This window comes from Amblyraja radiata, chromosome 25, assembly GCF_010909765.2.
Source record: "Amblyraja radiata isolate CabotCenter1 chromosome 25, sAmbRad1.1.pri, whole genome shotgun sequence".
Lineage (NCBI taxonomy): Eukaryota > Metazoa > Chordata > Chondrichthyes > Rajiformes > Rajidae > Amblyraja > Amblyraja radiata.
The window spans coordinates 15119274-15140284 of NC_045980.1; the positions used below are offsets into that span (position 1 = coordinate 15119274).

Sequence of the window (21011 nt, forward strand, 5' to 3'; positions counted from 1 at the left end):
GTTTATTGATGGAAGATTATTGCAAATTTATAACATCAAGAAAAAGCTGCAAATTCTAAAAAATGCATCGAAACTGAAAATACTCAGCAAGTTAGATAGAGAAGCAGTAGTGTTGTAGGTCAGTTACTTTTAAGTTCTGATGACAGGTCATTGCCTGAAACATAAATCCTCTCCCTCCACATATGCAGCTAGGCAACTTGATTTGTTAATTATTTCCAACAATTTTTGTCTTTATTACATGTTTGTCTTGCTTTGTGTTTGTTCTCTAACTTCATTCCTGAAAGGCTCCAATTAAATGTCTATCCCGATCATTTGTTTACACAAATAAAAAATGGTATGCACTTCCTGCATGTTACATTAAGCATCACGTTTTCCTTTACTTGCTGCACTAATAAATGCCTTGAGTAACAGATTACAATTTGCATTTATACACTTCTTCATATCATAAAATGTTCCAAGGTGCTTCAGAGAATTATAATTAGACTGATGTTGACAGAGTCAAATGGGGAGTTATTGGGACCAGAGATCAAAACCTTGTTCACATAGGTAGGTTTGACAATGTATCTTAAGATGAGAGTAAGGCATCAAACTAGGGGATGATCGTCTAGTTCAGGGCCTAAAACACTGAAGACCAGTGCAACCATCAAGCAAAGAAAGCAGGTATTGCACAAGAGACCAGAACTGCAGTTCAAAGCTCTCAATATGCTGTGGTAAACTGCTGAGATGGGGGAAGAAGACGACTATGATTTGCACTCAAGGATAACAATGTTACATCTTTAATATTATCTCTTGCCATCAACAATTCCTACTTCAAGATTTTGTCATCTCTTTCCAATCTTCACCTAAATCATTCTGGGTTTCTGAGTCAGACTCATAAAATGTAACCTTTTTGTGATTTCAGCTTGTACCTTGTCCAAAATAGAGCGTTTGTGCTAATTAGAGCTAATTATTGGGGGTTGGTTGTCGAACAAACTTTATGTCAGAAGCTCTGTTGGGTTGGGAAACCAATTGCTCTCTAGTTCTGCTCTTATCTTTTCCAGTCTGACCTGTTGAACTCCACATCAGCAGCAAATTACATAACCATTGCAGCTTCTCCCGTCTGCCACAAATAAAATGAGTGCTAAAAGACTGAATTTATGCCAATATTTCAGCATCCTGCAAATGCTGAAATATGGAGCACAAAAACAAACTACTGGAGGAACTCAGTGGGTCGAGCAGCATCTGTAGGGACAGTGGGGAGATGGAATTGTCAAAATTTCAAGTTGAGACATTGCAGTCCTAATATTTTAAGGCCTTTACACCCACGGATACAGTTTGACCCACTGAGTTTTTAAGCAATTTTTTTGAAGCAATATTTGCAATCTTTTATATTATAATGTAATCTCCATTGGACTTCAACGTTTTTTTTAAAAACCTGCTTGATGTTCTGAAGAGCTACATACACTCAATACAAATCAACAAAATACTATATTTGTGTTGAATTGCTGTCGTTCTTATTTTGCGTAATATTGGTACGTAGCTTATAGCCATTTCAAAATGAAGTATGCTGGTTTCAGCATAAGAAAGGTTAATTTATTTGGGTTAAAAAAACTTGTAATGTCTTACAGAAATGACATAGTAACTCTTTACATAGATAAAACATATGGTGGAAGAGACAGATTATTATATAAATTGTTCAGACAAACCTTTTGGGGTTGTTTACTGAAACGCATATAAATAATATGAAATAATGTTGGGAATTTGAGTCCACTGAGCTTTAGGTGATATCATTTGTGCATAAAAGCTGATTTGTTACAGGCAAAGATGCAGGAAACTGTAGTACTTAGACAGCTGGTTGGAGGCAGTACAACAAAATCTTTGTTATGTAACTAAGCATGTGACAGATGATGGCAATGAGCATTCAGGTTCAATATCCAAGGCATGTAGTACATCATATCTTCAGAATAATTTTTCAAGGAAGAAATTATCTTTATCATCAGTAATGGATATTAGAGATTTGCAGGATAATTATTCACCTTATTACTTCTCTGTACAGCTTAAGGTATGATTTTTAAAGAACAGATGATTCTCTGTTTCTGTTTTTGTATCAAAATCCCAGTGAACAGTTATGGTATATTCTGGTAATGATTAATGTGTGTAATGAATTACTTTTTTTTAGGAATCAAGATAAAATGTGCATTTTTCAGGTCTTTGGTGGGTTTACTACATTTGAATGTTCCCGGGCTGGCAGTTATTGTAATTTTTTATTATTGTTTTATTTTAATATTTGCAGCATTTAGCTGTGGTAGCAAAACATAGTGTTAATGGAGTAGCATGTAAAAAGATATTAATCTTTCTGTGCAATGATAATACAGTTTCCTCAGTTTCACAGTTTTGAGACGGTATAAATTATCGTCTGCCTAATAAACATTTTCTTTTGTTAACGTGTTGGAGTAAAATCCATCTCTATTCAATGCAGTAAGAGATGTCACCTATTTTCTTTTTATTTATTTAATTATTATCATATTTTTCAATGCAAAGACCTTTTATATTTTCTTTATCAGCTGAAAGCTCTTAAGGACCAGAACAATAAATGCCAAGAAGACTTGAACCACTCAAAACAGCAGCTCAGCTCAGAGAATAAGAGAATAGGAAGCCTTTGCAAAGAAATGTAAGTAATCGTACTTAATGTTCAAAATGACAGTGACATGCTGGTATAGATAGATTCTTTTCTGGCAATATTGTCATCGTTTAACATAAGAATTAATTTCACTAATCTTCTTCAGCTTTTCATATGACACAGTGGGGGATAATTCATTTTGTTCCAATCTCCTGTCTATGGAAATCTTTGTGTGATCATGATATTGAAATAGTGATTTCTTTGTCGTTTCCATGTTTGGAATTTGAATGGTATCTTCCTTTGGTTTAAAAAAAAAAGTTAATTGGTTGCGATTGGAGTCAATTGCTGTACTGAAACTTAAAGACACGATTGTCTTTGCAACGTTATCAGAATTAGAACTGCAGCTGCACAGCACCAGAGGCCAAGGTTCGATGTTGACCTCGGGTGCTATATGTGTGAAGTTTGCACATTCTTCCTGTGACTCTCGGGTATTCTCAGGTGCTCCGGTTTCCTCCCAAGTCCCAAAGATATGTGGGTATGTACGTTAATTGGCCTCTGAAAATTGCCCGACTGTGCAGGGAATAGTTGACTGGTTGATAACATAAAACTAGTGTGATCAGGTGATCCAATGATCGGCATGGACTTGGTGAGCCAATGCACTTTTTTCCAGGCTGTATCAATCAATTTAATCAATCATTTTTTTAAATCTCACACATTTCACCAAATGCAACTTTCCTCTATTCCTCGTCCTTCCTTGAAGGCATTAATTTCATGTGTGTTTAAAGAGTCTTGCATTGGCCATTTCATATGCAAGTTCTTATTTAACTAAATGAATACCTTGTCCAGTTCATGTCCTTAGAAGGGATTTGTTACTTAAATTTATATAGCACCTAATTTCTGAGTATGCCTTTTGAATAAAAATGAAAATAGTGAATGAATTGGAGTTGTGGAGAGAGACAGTATGGAAACAGGTTTCCCAACCCTCTGCGCCATAAAGTTTGATTTGTTCTGTCAACAGTTTGAATTTTGAATCCTTGTCCTTCTCACATGTGCATTGAATTTTCTTAATTTCGGAAATTATGACTACTCCTTATAGTTATGCTGTGCTTTTAATATAGCTAAACCTCTCAGGGCTTTTAACAAAATCAGAAGTATTAAAAAATCATAGAGCGAGATTTTAAGGAGCATCTCACAAAAGGGGAAAGGGACAGAGGTGTAAGAAACGAGTCCCAGAGCTAAGGTACAAAAAAGTCGGTAGCATCCTGGCTAGCATTGGTGAAATAATTACATATTCGGTTGTATGTGGTACCAAAAATGGAGCAACGCAGAGATTGCAAGAGGATTAAGAAATTATATGGTCTTGATTTTGATGCTTCTTTCTGTGACACCTTTGTTTGCTAATTTCTCCCCCCCCCCCCCCTTCTCAATCTTTCTTTTTCCCCTCCGCCCCAGCTTTCTCCCCTCTATGTCAGTAGGACGACTAGTTCCAACCCAAAATGTCATCTACCCTTTACCTCCCCATGGGTGCTGCATGGCCTGCTGAGTTTTTTCAGCTCTTTGGGGTTTTTTTACTTTAGAAATAAATACATTGTTTTTGGAAATTATTAATGTTAACTATTGGCATTGATGCTGATTGTCAGATGTATTTGGGGGAAAATTCCTTGAATGGCGTTCAATCTTTTTTTGAAATACATTTCCTATTTGCATTTTGTTTGTTGGTGCTTTCTGACAGAAACATGGAGGAACAGGACAAGGTTCATCATATTTTAAAAGGACTGTTTGGTCACATTCCATGTGAATGTAATATCCCCTTTTGTCTCCTTTGCAAGCAATTTTTGGGACGCATCTTAATATGAGAATCAGTAGAATATTTAAACAAAAAGATGGCCATGCAACTCATTTTGCGATATCTAATATCTCAGCATTTGGCTTTATAAATGTTTCTTTTAGAAATAATTTGATTTTTCATAATTTATTTTGAATACAAGAAAATCCTTGTTTATTATCTCGATAAACGACTGCTTGGAAATAATGTTTTACTTTATTAATGTATGATTGTATTCTTGATTTCTGTTGTATAATCTCTCATTGCAGCAAACATGTTTTGCATATTTTAATTAACATATGTTGTGAATGATAACATGTATCATTGCAATCTATCATTGATGATACATTGACAAACAGAGTTAATGTTGCAGAAAAAAACTGCAAATATCTATTTCACTGTCAGCCGCATTCTGGCACAGCTGAAGATGTTGGATAGTCAGAGTGGATATTATTAGGATGGATGCATTCTCTGTTAAAGTCATCCTGCTGAACGGAGTTCATTGTTCAGCCAAGAGTGAATTCAAATCTTCTTGTTAAAAAGTATGATGGCACGGTGACCAATGTTGCCTTCCATTAATCTTTAAATATTTGAGGATAAAAGGCAATGTCAACATTTCACATAACCAAATCATAATGGCAGCTGCACAGTGATGCTATATTGTCTAATGTAGAAGGGCAGGATGTCCATTTATGTTTGTTGCTGGTGATCCTCTGCAAAATTACTTTGTTCAACTCTGAACATGCTGGCACCTGTGTGACCATTAGTTAAATCAATTATTTGTAGACATGATAACAGGGAGGCAAGTTGCTTCCCTTCTGGAGAAATAATGGAAATGGGACATTTCCACGACCATAGGAGACCTCTCACGACCATACAGGCGACCCCTGGCGACATGTTGCGGGTGACCTCTCACGACCATAGGAGACCTCTCACGTCCAGACAGCCTATGGTCGTGAGAGGTCTCCAAAGAATCGTAGCGGCTTTCTGGTCGCCGCTGAATTTTCAACATGTTGAAAATTTCGGCGACCTATGATGTGTGCCGGCAGTCGCCTGTAAAGGTCGCGTAAGTGGGACAGGCCCTTAAAGGTGTAAGCTTTGTTTCAACAGTGAATATTCAATGATATTATGCAATCCCTCTGTTTCATCCCTTAGTTTCGGGGGAATTATGAATCCTAGTCAATGTACTGACTTCAGTTTTTCAAGATGATGAAGATGTTGCATTTTGGGATTAGAAACTAGTTTCATGAATTCAATTGAATACTGATTGTATAAATTTATATTTGTTTTATTGACTAGGCTCTATGCTGCCTGAAATTTTGCGAGAACTGGATATCGATCACAATAAATTCTGATTTTTAATTCTTACCCAATGCTGCAGAAGCATGGTGTTTCATGGTACGGTACTGTCCACCCGTCATCCTCCTTGGACAATTTCTGTTCATCAGGATATGGTTCAAACACTTCATCCAATGTTAAACACTCTTTAGGTTTAAACTACACTTCTGGAGTGATTTATATTTAAACAAGGCACTTTTTACACCTCTGAGCATGCTGGCACCTGTACGTCCATGTGTGCACAAAATTATGTTCATAAACAATGTAGCATCTCAGCTTTTACATGTCCAAAGCTTTTAGTATTGTCATGGGCATGCCAGGCGACTTGCATGTGTGTGTTCATGTATCAGTGCCTTATGACTTGTCACTGACTTGGTATGAGGCCAAATATTAAAGTTCAAATGAACTATGTATATTTTTCACATTGTTTAATAGAATCATAGTTTTAATCTCTGTGTGGTTTGAAATATTGGGTATATTGCACAGTAACTATATGCTTTCGATAGTTTATGCATTCCCTATTTTTTGTTAATGGTTATTAAAATAAGGGAAGTTTGCTTTATTTTACTGTTTAAAAAAAAAATTTCAAAATCTAGTTCTTCAGTAATTACAATTTGAAAATATTATATGGCTTCTGTAACTTAACGTGACAATACACCTTTAGCTAAAATACATGGTAAGTACTTGTTATTAAATCACAAACATCATTTCATATTATTCAACATCTATTGAAATGTAGTGTCCTTTGGTTTTACTTGCTCATCATGGAATTGCACTTTCATTTTGTTTTGATGAAATTTAGATGCTTAGAAGCTTAAATACCTGATGCAATTATTCAAATTATTTTGCCTAACTTTATCAATTGAAGCCAAAAAATTTCTGAAATAAAATAAAATTGTTAGAGTCACTCAGTAGGTCAGACAGCATTTGTACAGAGGGGAAACAAAGGAAGCATTAACCTGCTGAGAATTCCGGCCATTTTCTGTTTTTGTATCTGGCTAATTTTAGTTAGTTAGACTTTGTGACCTTAATACATACATTAAATTCTTACATACATTGAATATTACACAAAATAGCTACAATTTTCCTATGATTGCAGCACACATTTATTTCTAACAAAGTTTTTTGTTGTTGAATGAAATGGTAAGTAAATTTATCATTGATATAATTTTGTTGTATTAGGATAATGGCAAAATAGTGGCCCTGTCTGACCACACACAGCCATGCTTACTTGGGTCATAAGCTTATCTCACTGAAATGCTGCTACCTAGAACATAGAGACATGGTCATAAAGAGGCTTTATGCCTGAAACAGCTGGCACTGCTAAATCCTTTCAAACCTGCCAATAAATCCCGGATTTATTGTAGCTTCAACATCCGAACAGTGCTGGTTCCAATCAGAACCAGTGGCTGTGGACAGCACAATCCAACCCATAATAATAAAATTGTTTAAGAAATAAAGGTGCATTATAACATTTATTTTCCTTATCTGATTGCATGGGTATCTAATGCCTAACTTGGTTATTGTTTTATTGTGTCAACTTGCATTTATCCTAATTTTAAAAACAAACTTAATTTTATGGAATACCTTTTTAGGTGGAAAATGCTTTAGAACTTAAATAAGCCCAAGAAGGAGATATTTAAGGAATGAACAAAAAATTGGCCAGAGGTTTTAAAGAGAGTGCTTCCTCAGTTGGCACAGTTGCTGTGTGTGATTTAGAACAAAGCTGTTTATGTGTAAATAATATAACACATTTTTGATCTTGCATTTAAAATTTGAAACTTGCCCGGCTAAATCTTGCCTGTAAATGCTGTTGGTTCTGTAAATTGAACCAAGTTTGATGCCTTGCATACATCCCTATGCAGATGCTGTGCACAATGACCCAATTAATATCTGGGCCTGTGTATACTGCCAATGCCTTCTTTTAGCAGACATGTCGCAGTCTGGGTTGGTAAACCCACAAGAAACGCTTCCTTTCCCCATTTGATACATTGCTTCTGCTTGATCCATACCATGCAGAATGAAGATTGTAAGCTTACACCTTCCCAATAGACATCATGTAGCCCCATCCAAACTAGCACAAGTTGAGAAGAACCATGTTTCCACTTAAAATTATTGATCTAGAATAACCAAAAGTGATATCAGCTTTATGAAAAAAAAAATTCACTTTGCTTGATGATGGTAACATTATTTGGGTTTTTTGCCTAAAATTGCAATGGTTTTGATATCTCCAGTCTTAAAATAGAACTTTGTTTACAGTCTGTACTTTTCTCACCTATCCTTCACTCTGAAGTGATCCCTTATGAGTTTTTTTCTGAATTATCCCCTCTATATTTCTGTTGATGTGCTTCTTAAATACGTGTTAATTCACAGGTAGATAGGGTGGTAAACCATGCTTTTGGTGCTTGGCCTTCATCAGTCAGTGTATTGAGTACAGAAGATGGGATGTTATGTTAATTGTATAAGATCTTGGCAGAACTACATTTTCAGTATTATGTTAAGTTTTTGTCACCCTGCTATAGGAAAGATGTCAAAGAGTAACAAGAAGACTTGCAAGGATGTTGCCATGACTTGAGGGACTGAGGTTGGGCAAGCTAGGCATTTATTTCTTGGAGCGCAGGAGGCTGAAGGGTAATCGTATAGAAGTGTATTAAATCATGAGGGGGATTGATAAGATGAATGCAGAGTCTTTTACCTGGGGTTGGGGAATCAAGAACCAAAGGACATAGGTTTAAGGTAAGAGGAGAAAGATTTAATAGGAACCTGATGGACAACATTTGTAATCAGAGGGTGGTGGGTATATGGAATGAGCTGTCAAAGGAGGTAGTTTAGATAGGTACAATAGTATTTAAAAGATACTTGGACAGGTACATGGATAGAGAAGTTTAGAAGGATATGGCCCAAATGCAGACAAATGTGACTAGCTTCGATAGGGTACCTTGGTCGGTATGAGTTGGGCTGAACGGCCTGTTTCAATGCTGTATGACGCTGAGTTTGTATCCACTGGTTTGACTCTGCTTTCCGCACTTAAGCATCCAAGGTATCCTCCTATTTCCAGAGCTGACATCTTGATATGTGGGCCAGTCTTTTGTTCAAAGAAGATAGGTGAAAAGTTTGTGGATCTTCCATCATTTTTTGTGCTTTCATTTCTGTTTTGCTCTCTGTGAAGCTGGCTATTTTTTCTTAAATGTACACATATTTCTTGGTGTTTATAGCTCCTCCCTTTTGCCCCCCCAAGAAGGGTGTCTACATATACATGTTTATATTGCTGCATCACTTCGCAGACCTGGATTTCTATTGAGCACATTGAGGCCACTAAGCCCGCTGTATTTGCTGTGAGGCTTGCACCCTCCATCTGAATGTCTGAATTCCAACGTTCTTGAAATATTTGTTGTTTTTATGCTCCATTTTAATAAATACCATATATCTGATTTTTTTGTTTTATAAATTCTGACAGCTGTGTATTTTTGTCTTTACTTTCAGATTTGGGTTTTTCTTTTTCATAATATCTTATTCATTATTCTTTGACGTGCAACATTTAATATATTTTCTACCATTTAAAAAACGCTTTTTCAGTCTGTGCTCTTAATCTTTGCCAAATAGTTTCTGGCTTTTTGCCAGTTCTGTTCTCCACTAGCTCTTAGGGGCTCTGAAATGACTGATCCTCCTGCTCTACCATTTTCCACCACCTTCCCAATCAACTCTTCACGGAAGCTTTTTTCTCCACCCACCTCTTTCCAGCAAATCTTTGAGGTCAGGAAATTACCTCGTGCGGAGCGGTGGGATATAGTACATTATTACTTCACCATTTTGTGTCATGGTGATTCAGTACACAAATCTGCTTGTACTAGAGGGAGAACATTGTATCTCTTAATGGTTTGGGTCATTAAGTAGTCTGGTTTAAAATGGGAATTCTGTTCTGTGAGATATTATTCAAGCATGCAGCTTTTCAAACGTATTCTCCATGATAATGTTGATGTTAGACTAAATAAATATGCATGTTTTAAGTGAATATTGTCCTTGAAATTGATGTATATAAGCTTTATAGCTAAAATGGTTGTTTTTTACCTGTAAGTTGCAGTGGATCAGTTTGTTAGCAGCAAGGAACGAGTGAAGCTTTGCATTCTCCCTGGACATTTTAAGTTTTATCATTCTGAAACTCCTGGTTTAATTTTTGCATGATTTGTATTTTTAACAATGAACGCTTATTTTGCACATCTTGCATCAGATTAGCATATGTGACCTAGAAACATTTTAAAGATATGATGCTGATCCTCTCCCACTGCTTCTTCGCTTGACTCTCATCAGTGGTTACTATAGTAACCGTGCACTCACTTTGCCTTTGCAGAGAGGAGCTGAAGCTGGCAGCAGCCCAGGAATCCCAGCAGCTGGCAGCAGTAAATGAGGAAAACAGCAAACTGGCAAGCGAGCTGGGTAGGAGCAAAGACGAAGTCACCAGCCATCATAAGGTATGCGATCAGGAAAGGCATTCAGATTTCTCTTTCTAACAACAATTAAGTACTTGTGCTTTCAGAATTTCAAACTGTATAATATCAGTATATGTTGAATTTTGATGTATTCATGTAGTATTTCATTTTGTGCAGCACAATTTACTTCAGCAAACCACATTTTATATGTAATCACGGGGAACACGTTAGCTAATTGTATTTTCATCAGTTTAGATATTTGGATGGCTGATCTAGTCAAAAACGTAACTTTTGGTCATCCAAAGCTTTGAAATTAGGATATCCATAACCACAGCCCCTGTACAGCTTGTTACCCCTGGCAACATGCGTGCCTGTGCATCTATTTACATAATTTAATTCCGTTTCTGTTCAAATGTGTTGAATATTTAAGTTCAATTACTAGCTAATTTCCTGAAGTTATGGATCTCCATTAAGAAATATTCGTGATTTTGATTCTCTAATTTTGACCTAGATTACCTCCTTAAGCAATATCTTTAAAATTATCATCCCTGTTTTATAAACCTTCCCAAGCCATCCTGCTCCGTTCTATTTCTGGAATCTACTCCAGCTCTGCACTCTCAAAAATATCTGTGCTCATTCACTATTGACCTCTTGACCACCCCTCCACTTAATTGTTTGCCATTGCTGATCTTGCCATAAAATCTGCATTTCTCTCCCTAGTTTGTTTTGCCCCTTTAAATGTTTCAATCTTTCAAACTTTTTTAAACAACCTTTTTGACCATCTAATCAATATCAGAGGCCTCCTCTGAGGCTTGGTTTTCAGATTTTACAGGTTAATGCTTGTGTCATTGGATGATTTATTACACAAATGTTCAATATAAATAGAAGTTTTAATCTTAAATTTAGGAGTCACACTTTACTCTGCTGAATTATTGGTATATATTGTTTGCATTGACCAATGGAAGTGTGATTGGTTAAAGGGGCTGATAGCTTGCAATCATCATTGAATTCCATTAAAAAAAATTCAACCTGGAAATAAAAGTTAACACATTTGTTTTCATTTCATTGGGTTTAGAAGCTTCAGTTTGTATGAACTGTGGGGGAAAAACAATTTATTTTAGAAGCTGACTTTGAAAAATAGCCATAGTGTTGTGAGGGACCTCTAAGAGTAATTGTACAGCACAGAAACATGCCCGTCAGTCCAACTCATCCATGTCTACCAAGTTGCACCGGTCTAGGCTAATCCCTTTGCCTGCGTTTAGCCCATATCCTAAACCTTTCTTATCCATGTAACTGTCCAAGTGTCTTTTAAATGCTGTTATAGTGCCTGCCTTAACTACCTCCTCTGGCAGCTCGTTCCATATACCCACCACCCTCTTAAAGAGTTTCTCCTCGGATTCCTATTAAACCTTGCCCCTCTCAGGTTAAACTTATGTCCTCTGGTTCTTGATTCCCCTCCCCTGGGTAAAAGACCCTGGGTAAAATATTCACTCGATCTATTCCCCTCATGATTTCATACACCTCTTTCAGATAAATAGGAAGGATATTAGTAGCACTCAAAAACCAACGGCATAAGATAAAAGGTAATGGTGGAGGATAGATGAGCGTTTTGGGTGTCTGGAACTGGGTAAACTCATCATATGTAAATAATATTTGTATTGTATTTGAAGAGCTGTGACCTGCAGGGTTACAGACCTACAGTGGAATTATTTAATAGCTTTTTTAAATTATCTCTCATATGATAACTGAATGACCTACTTTTTTTGAGCTGTGAATTTTCTGTGACACTGCGATGTTGTGACATTTCTCTTGAGCAAAGCTTAATATATACTTGAACATTAAGTCATGATGGTACACAATGTACTATAAGCATAACCCAGCTAAAAATAGACACAAAAAGCTTGAGTAACTCAGCGGGACAGGCAGCATCTCTGGAGAGAAGGAATGGGTGATGTTTCGGGTCGAGACCCTTCTTCAGGCTGGTTATGAATAAGGGAAATGAGAGATTTAGACGATGATGACGATAGAGACGACAATAACCCAACTAAATTAGTCGTCAAGGTAAAATGCTGGTATTCTTTGAGAATAGTTCTAAAAATGTACCCACTATTCCAAATATTTTGTATTTCCCATCTGATATCACGTTTCACATAGATGATTAAGCATCAAAATATCCTCACATTTTTCGTTGTTTAGACTTGGTTATACAGTATTGCTGAAATTTATAACAGAAAACCAAGGTTAAGTGACAAAATAACATGTTACAATATCTAACCTCTGAAATGCTATGGTTAGCTGTCCTAACCTAGAGTTAGAACAGCAGGCAGTGAGTTACTGAAATGCACTTGTCCTAATTTTTAAAAATGTATGCTTTTGAGTTTTTTACAAGGTACGTCGTACATTGTCCGATTATGGTCTGTTTTATTGAAGTCACTATGTAGTCTTGAATTATCAAAAACTTAATTTTGTTGGACCATGATTTCAATGAACTGAATTGAGGCATTTGGTGTATTTGAATCTTTGGATAAAGCCTTTGTATTTTTGATCCATTGAGACATCTTGCTCACTGATCCGGGTCTCTACTGTTGCAGGTGCAATTTTCTTTTGGATGTCACAGATTTTCATAAAGATTAACAAATTCTTCTTCTTTTTCCAATCCAATGTAATAATTTTTTTATTTTAAAATACAAGTATATATTTAAACACGTTCTAATTTAATAAAACATTTCTAAGTAAATTGTCCATACTAATGGCAGTATTTTTTTAAATTCCATAACACATCAGATCAAATCCAGATCAGATTAGTTTATTGTCATATACATCACGGTGCAAGGAAGTTCCTTGTTCATATGAAGCTCACAGAGTAAACAGTGTACATGTAGTAATAAATACAACAATGAGGGCAGCATGGTGGTAGAGCAGTAGAGTTGCTGCCTTACCACACTTGCAGCGCCAGAGACCCAGGTTCGATCCTGACTATGGGTGCTGTCTGTAGGAGTTTGTATGCTCCCCCTATGACTTGCATGGGTTTTCACCGAGTTCTTCAGTTTCCTCCTACATTCCAAAGACCTACAGGTTTGTAGGTTAATTGGCTTGGTATAATTGTAAATTGTCCATGGTGTGTGTAGGATAGTGCTAGTGTGCGGTGATTACTGGTTGGCATGGACTCGGTGGTCCGAAGGGCCTGTTTCCGCACTGTATCACTAAACTAAACAATGAGCAGAAAACAACAGAATGGGTTAAGATTATAGTGCAACATCCATGTGGTGCAAAAGAATAATGTACAATAATTGGATAACCGAATGTAGTAGTTCAGAGTAAGAGTGCTACAGTCTTTCTGGGAATGGAGGGTGAAAGAGGTGATTGATTGAAGAATTGAATAGCAGTGGGGAAGGTGTACTTAAGTCTGGGTGTCTGAGCTTTGAAGATCCTGTATCTTTTCCAAGAAGGGAGAAAAGGGAATGGCCAGGGTTGCAGGCATTCTTGATATCCATTTGGTTTATCCATAATAATTAATTGTGTATTTATTTGCTGTGCAAATATGCGTGTTTATTTCCTGTCAAAATATACACTACTTTGGCCTCTTAAATCCCAATTGTAATCTGACCAACCATTTAATTTGATAGTCTGCACTGACCCCTGACCCACCATTATATAATTTCATTTTTGCATCCATACAGATGCTTTCATACCCAGGTGGTACATGTGCCACTCCTTGGGGACCTCTGGTTTATTGTTTTAACGTTAGTTATAAGAACAAAGAAAATGGGAGCAAAAGTAGGGTTTTCCGCAAATTGGGTCTACTTCACAATTCACAACGTTGCAAAACGTACTTGGCTAATAAAGTATTATTGTGATTGATTAAGAATTAAAACTAGATGGGAATAAGATCACCTCCTTGAATATATTTATTATTGTGGATTCTACTGCTTCCTTTGATACAGAAATCGCAGGTTCACTGTACTCTGACAGATTACATTTTTCCTGAACTCTGCTCTAATAATATGCTCTTTCTTTAGGCTGTGACCAATAGATCTGGACATCAGCCATTCTTAAAATCTTCCTACATCTCGTTGGTCTCGTCCTGTTGGAATTTTATAGGTTTCTCGGAGATCCCCACCCAATCTTTTAACTTCCAGTGGACATGGGCCTACCTAAACCAATCTCTCCTCGGAGCTCAGACCAACCACGCCATAAATCGGTCCAATAAACCTTTTAGGCTTGAAAATCCTTTCTCAGATAAAGATACCAGAAATCCAAGTGGGGTGGTACTGAGAACCCAGAGAGTGGCAGCAAGACATTCTTGCTCCTATACTCAAATCCCCTTACAATTAGGGTCAACATACAATTTTGCTTTCTGCTTGCTCCACCTGTGTACCAGTTGCTGAAAGCAAATATTCAAGGACATGCAGGCCTTCTTCTTCTTGCGTATGGCGTGCACAGCCTAAAGTTGTAGGACAACTTGTTCTATTTGATCTTATTGACTGTGCATGTCAGGTTGATTGCATACGTCGAAACAGGGCGGACCACGTGAAGGTTGCAACCTTCCACCCCATGCAGGTCTTCTTGCACCTTTTCTCTTCCCAATCTATGACCTTGCAGATAAGAATCCATCTTACTATTTTTATAAAATTTAAATGGATGATGTCCATTTACCCTCGTTAAACTGCACCTGTCATGCAATTGCCCATGCACCCAACTTGTCTAAATCATTCCTTTAAGTTTAACTTTCAGTGGTTTACCATTTTGTGCAGAGCCACTGTAATCATTAATGTTTAAATAATTGTGTTGTCATGCCAGGTTAATTATGTGAAAGTTGTGCAGTGCCTTTGCAACCCTGGTATACTCCAAAGTGCTTTATATCCAATGACGTTCTTTTGAAATGGAGTTAGTATTATAAAATAAAAACAGTGCACCTGAGCTGTAGATCACACTATGCCTGGGCCAGTAAACACTCAAGATCAGTGTTAATGTTGAAGATATATTTAGATTCAATTTTGTAAGGCAGGACCACACCAGGGTATAATGCAAAGTAATTTTTGTTGTGAAGTGGCGATTTCATATAAAAGCTGAATTTTGTACATGAATGAACGGTATGTGCAAAGCATTAGCATTTCATTGTGAAGCCAAAGACCTGCCTTTATTTTAAATTCCTAGAGAAAACTAAAACTTGTTGAAACATGTGTTCTTTATCAGAATCAATTTAGAATCAGAAGCAATTTATTGGCCAAGTATGTACACATAGAAGAAATTTGACAGTGGATTGCTCACATATGGTAAAAACACAATATACAGCAGACAGGAAAAAAAACATAATCATTCAAAAATGTAAAATTAAAGAGAAAGAAAGAGTAAAATGGAGCAGCTTTGCTATACATTGCACATGTAGATATCTAAAGTGCACTCCGGGTGTCATGTTTGGTGGCTGGGCTGAACCAGACCATGATAGAGGAGGTGAGAACACTCCATGATGGCAGTGTAAAACTGGACCCGAGGTTATGTTTCCTCAGGTTATGTTTCTTCAGCTGCCGCAGGAAGTGCATCATCTGTGAGGCCTTTTTGACTGGAGTCAATGGGGGCCTCCCATTTAAAGTCCCTGGAGATGATGGTTCCAAGGAACGTAAATGTCTCCACAGTTGTGACCAGTGCTGTTGAGGATGGGTGGGGGAGGGGAGGGGGAGCTCTCCTAAAGTCTACAATCAATTCCACTGCCTTAAGAGCATTGAGCTCCAGTTTATTACTATTGCACCATATGGGCAACAATGCTTTGTCAATGTGGTGCCTCTAAAGAACACATTTTAATAGCATTTCTTTCATTTAATAGTAGGCATGAACACCACTGGTGTTGAACAAATTGGTATAATGGAAGTCAATACGTGGTGAAAATTAGAAACAATTTTAATGCAAGTATATGAATAACTTAAAAGTTTGTCAGATTTCTGATTGAGATTGAGGGCGACTTTTTATTTATTTAATTGAGACTCTCCGTAGGGCAGTGCAGTGTAAGCAGACAATTCAGAGAAAAAGTGAACACGGAAAATAGTTTGTGATGTTATGGATGAGTTACCAACGTCTTGACTTTTTCTGTTATTAAAATCCTGTGGCATTTTTCTTGATTTGTATTGACCAACATTCTTCAATCTTTACCATCAAAAACAGATCAGTTGGTTATCCAAGTTATAGTCGTTCCATGAATTCTGTTCTTTCATTTTGGTTACTACCCTCCAAATGTATGAAATGCTTCAAGAAATTGTGATACAATATAAAGTTACATAATACAATTGACAGCTATATTAAATGTATGTGTTTTTGCAATACTGTTCAGTTCAATTTGGATATAGCGCGGAACCAGGCCCTTCGGCCCAGAGATTCCATGCCGACCATGGATCCCTGCACTCTACACATGCTAGAGACAATTTACAATTTTACCAAGCTAAATAGCCTACAAACCTGTATGTCCTTGGAGTGTGAGAGGGAACCGGAGTACCCGGAGAAAACCCACGCAGGTTACGGAGAGTATGTACAAACTTCATACGGACAGCACCCGTAGTCACGTTTAAGCACTGGTCTCTGGCACTTTAAGGCAGCAACTCTACCGCTGCGCCACAATGCAGCCCTGAGTTAGGACAATTTTAAATTCTTGTAGTCCTGGCTGAACCTAGAAATATTGCATATGTTTCAAAAATATAATGTTAGGAGTTATTTAACATGTGTGTCCTTTCTCTTCACATAATTGCAGTTTCATAGCGAAGCAAAATGCAAGCTATATTTGAACTGTGGTTGATTTTTTTTGTATATTTTAGCTTGAGATTATTCCAGTATCACTACTTATAATATGTTCTTCTGTTTTGTTCATCTATATTTCACTTACAAGCCAAAATAGGTTTTTACACACAAACAGCAATACTAATGCGTAACTACTCTTATGCCTTTTCTTGCACTTTGCTGTTGAGGAATTTAAGAATTAATAATGATTAAGACAATAAAACTTTCATTACTGGTTTTGATTTTGTATTTTTATGTGTTTATATGGAGCGAAATGGAGCCTGCTCTTCTTGAAGCTCCTTGGTAACAAAGTATGAAGCTATGCTTTTTTAAATTTCAGCTCGAAGAAGAGCGATCTGCACTTAATAATCAGCTACTAGAAATGAAAAAGAGGTAAGGTTTCCAAATTCTGTCACAGAATATTTTTTTCCTGGAAAATCAGGAGGCTGTGTAAACAGATGAGCTAATCAGATTGGCTGCTAAATAGTGTAGGAGTATTGTTAAATATGAATGAAAGGCTGTCAGTGAAGTAAATAGCTTTTTAAAAAAAATGTCCCCAGTACCTAATACATAAAGATTAACAGATGACTTGTTCACTTTGTGCATACTATCTACTACTCAATGATCTCAGATCTCAATTTAAACTAGAATAAGCTAATCCCAGCATTTTTTAACTTGACGTCAGATATGCCTATTAGAGTTGTATGAAGCATGATTTGTGGAAATGTTGTTCTTAAGTTGCAAAGTCCTGTGTTGAAGGGGTTTGTTAATGCTCGGAACTGAATGGGTTTGTTCAATTAATGCTTTGGGGGCAGAAGGCATATTACTTATTCATTGACCACTACATTGTTGGGTTAGTTTGGTAAAACTAAACTTGTTCACAATTTGATAGAAATTTATTTTTTATATAAATTGGGACTTGATCAGTGCTCAACATGTTATTTTTATGGTAAGCATATTTTCAACATTTTTGTGATGATTGAATCTGTTGGAATAATTGAACTCTGTTTTAAATTTAACACCTCTTTACTTGTTATTTTAGAGCATTTGTGCTGTTGGCCTCATTTTAAAAAAAAACGTGAAATAGTCATTGTTTTTCCTCATCGGAGATTAGCTTTAATATATAAATTGCAATTGAACTCCCCCATTGTAATAGTTTCATGTTTTCAATAGTTGATTCCAAAAGTAAGAAGTAAATATTTAAAGTTATTTAGCTAAATACTACTGAACTAAATTAAGCATTCCAAAACATTTGCAACTAAATTCATTGTTGCCAGATGTTCATAAAATTATGTCGAATTCATATTTTAATGCTGTAAAGTTGAAGACCCCAATTTGGTTGATGGCTATTAGCCATCAAATTAGGTAGGATTTGGGAATATGTTAGCATTTTATCCATTTAATGAATTGAAATTATTAGTAAATAACATAATTTTGAATTAATCTGCAGTTAAGCCTTTACTTTTAAAATAATTCACTTATCGAATAAGATAAACAAACAGTTTTTGATTGCACAAATCTGTCTTTTGCAGTGTATTTGATTATAGAATCAACATTTATCCTTTAGCTGTTTAAAATAAAAAATCCAAAGCAATTCTTTCCTTTTGCTGTGACCCAGATCTTGCTAGAGATGAAATCCAAATCAAAGCTTTCTGAACATTAAAAGAATACAGTTGCTCCTCAATATTATTAATGCACGTTGAGTAATATGAGTTTACATGGCCGTAGATATGTAGGATAAAGTTCATAAAATCTACAAAGGCACAGATTAAATAGTTACTTCATTTGGACCTGAACTAGATGCAAATTGCTAATAGAAAAGTAGAACAATTTTATTGGATTATTATAGTTCTATCCAGCATGCATTTCGTTTTAGAAGTTATGACTTTCTACGAGATTAATATTATATATTGAGTTCCATGATAATACAGCAAGACTTGGTCAAAATTCTTTAGTGTGTGCTCTGTTTAAATATTTACTTTTTCCATTTTTAAGATTAATTGTAGCTGGCTAAATTTGGATGACCATTGAATGCTCTTTCTGAACATTTTGTTCTTGAAAAGGACACAGGACAGTATTCTCTATAACCTTTTTTTGTCCTAGAATTATATTTTGAACTGAGTCATGCTGAATTGTTTCGGAACTCAATTTAAAATTAACTAAAAACACTCTAAGTCTGTGCCGTTCTTGGTATTGTCAGAAAATGCAAATATACTTTTTTGTTGCTTGCTGTCAAAATGATACAGCATCTCTCAAGACATTTAAAAAAATATATATATACATTTTGAAGCAATTTCTGACATCAAGAATAAACCTTTGAATTGTAATTGAAAATATGCCTTTAGTTAAATTTAGTTAATCTTTGAAAGATAAATGTATTTCTATTTTATTGAACATTGACTTCTGTTTCTGTGCAATGTCAAACAAGTCACTGTGGCTTGCAAAGTGTCATTGTCTCTCTGCTTTACTTACAAAACCTCATCTCCCTCCTCTCTTTCTCCTAATTTTGCTGTCCTTGCTAAATCTGTCTGTCTTTGATGGTAAGACTGAAAAAAGTCTATCCACGTTACAATAAGTAGCCAAAATCAATCAAACCATGATAATTTTTTGTACATACAATGGCTGCAACCTTCCTTTACTGTGTCTTGCTTCTGTGTGAATTATTTCAAGCAGTCTTTTAACGAAATAAACCATTTAATGCGGAATTGTGTAACTTCCTGGATTGTAATTTGCATTTTTTCTTCCATGTTTCTAACTTGTGCTTCTTGTTATCTTGCATTTTAAAGCTTGCCCAATAACACTTTAAGGTATTTGCTTCATGACTAGACTTTTTTCTTACTTTAACAGTAAGAGGAGAATCTGGGTGATGCAAGGAACCTTTTGAAACAATTTACAAAAACAAAAAGCACTGTGAAATTTGTTTTGGAAAAATTTCATAAGTTAGTCTAAATGCTGTCAATGTTTGGAATTCCTGTGCAGTTACCAATTTAAGCCATCTAATTGGATAACCGAGTTTACATAGCTACATCATAAAGAAAATTGCTCTAGTCTAAATTATGCATAATCGCAATATACTTTAACAATAATTTATTACTAGTATTTTGGGGGTTTATTTTGCACATTCCTTGATCTTAGTATAACTTAAGGACCGTTTAGTGTTTTTTTTAAATAGAAATTCAATTTTCTCCTTCACCTAATGCAAATGCCAAACAGAGGCTATGCACCTCATTTGGTGTACCTCTTCCAGGCAATATAGAACAAACCGAAAAACAGAATCCATCTACTTTCCTAATTATTTGACACCAGGTTTGGTAAACTACCTCTGCAACCAATCTAATAATCACAACTGTTTAATATTTCTCCATTTAAAGCTCATTTTTGAAATGAGGCCTGTTAATTACAAGTTATTTCCATTATAGTTTTTTTTTAAACTGTTTTTGCTATCTTTGCCTGTTGTGGCTAAATGACTCCAGACACACCAATATAATTCTCGACCCGAAACGTCGCCAATTCCTTCTCTCCATAGATGCTGCCTGACCCGCTGAGTTTCCCCCAGCATTTTGTGTCGACCTTCGATTTTACCAGCATCTGCAGTTCTTTCTTAACCACCAATATGATTGACTGTTGTCTATTCTCTAAAATATAATTTCTTAGCCCACACATTGCTCTGTTCAGAGAACAATTAGAGATGCCAGTGAACCCGTGTGAGTAAAATGAATCCAAACCATGCCTAACCAATAAAATAAATCATACATTCTGTCCTGACTGGTTGGCAGTCTCTCCTGAAGGAATCCTTGGGCAAATATGTTTGAACCATCTGTTTAGTATTCAAGGTGCACAACATAAAATTATCAAAGTGTCCCAAATATAAAGAAAAAATAGTATCAGTTGCAGGCCATTTGGCCCCTTGACCTGCTTGGCTATTCAGCAAAAAAAGCATGAGAACACTAATTTTAACTTAGTTGTCGTGCATGTGCGTGTGAACAAACACTTAGTTTTATACCTGCAAAATTCCACATTAGCCACCCAAAGGCCCTGAGTTTCCAAAGAAGTGTCC

General features: G+C 36.1%; 1 protein-coding gene across 8 annotated transcripts in view; it reads left to right on the plus strand.

Moving 5' to 3' along the window:
• clip1 (CAP-Gly domain containing linker protein 1) overlaps positions 1–21011 on the plus strand; it is a 143639-nt gene that overhangs the window by 103335 nt on the left and 19293 nt on the right. For 5 of the 8 annotated variants that reach the window (XM_033043221.1, XM_033043220.1, XM_033043216.1 and 2 more), the window contains 4 exons: positions 2544–2650; positions 10111–10231; positions 17295–17347; positions 19741–19761. In XM_033043221.1, coding sequence (XP_032899112.1) covers positions 2544–2650; positions 10111–10231; positions 17295–17347; positions 19741–19761 — 302 coding nt within the window. The remainder of the gene's footprint in view (positions 1–2543; positions 2651–10110; positions 10232–17294; positions 17348–19740; positions 19762–21011) is intronic. The other 3 variants (XM_033043222.1, XM_033043218.1, XM_033043223.1) reach the window with 1 other exon arrangement.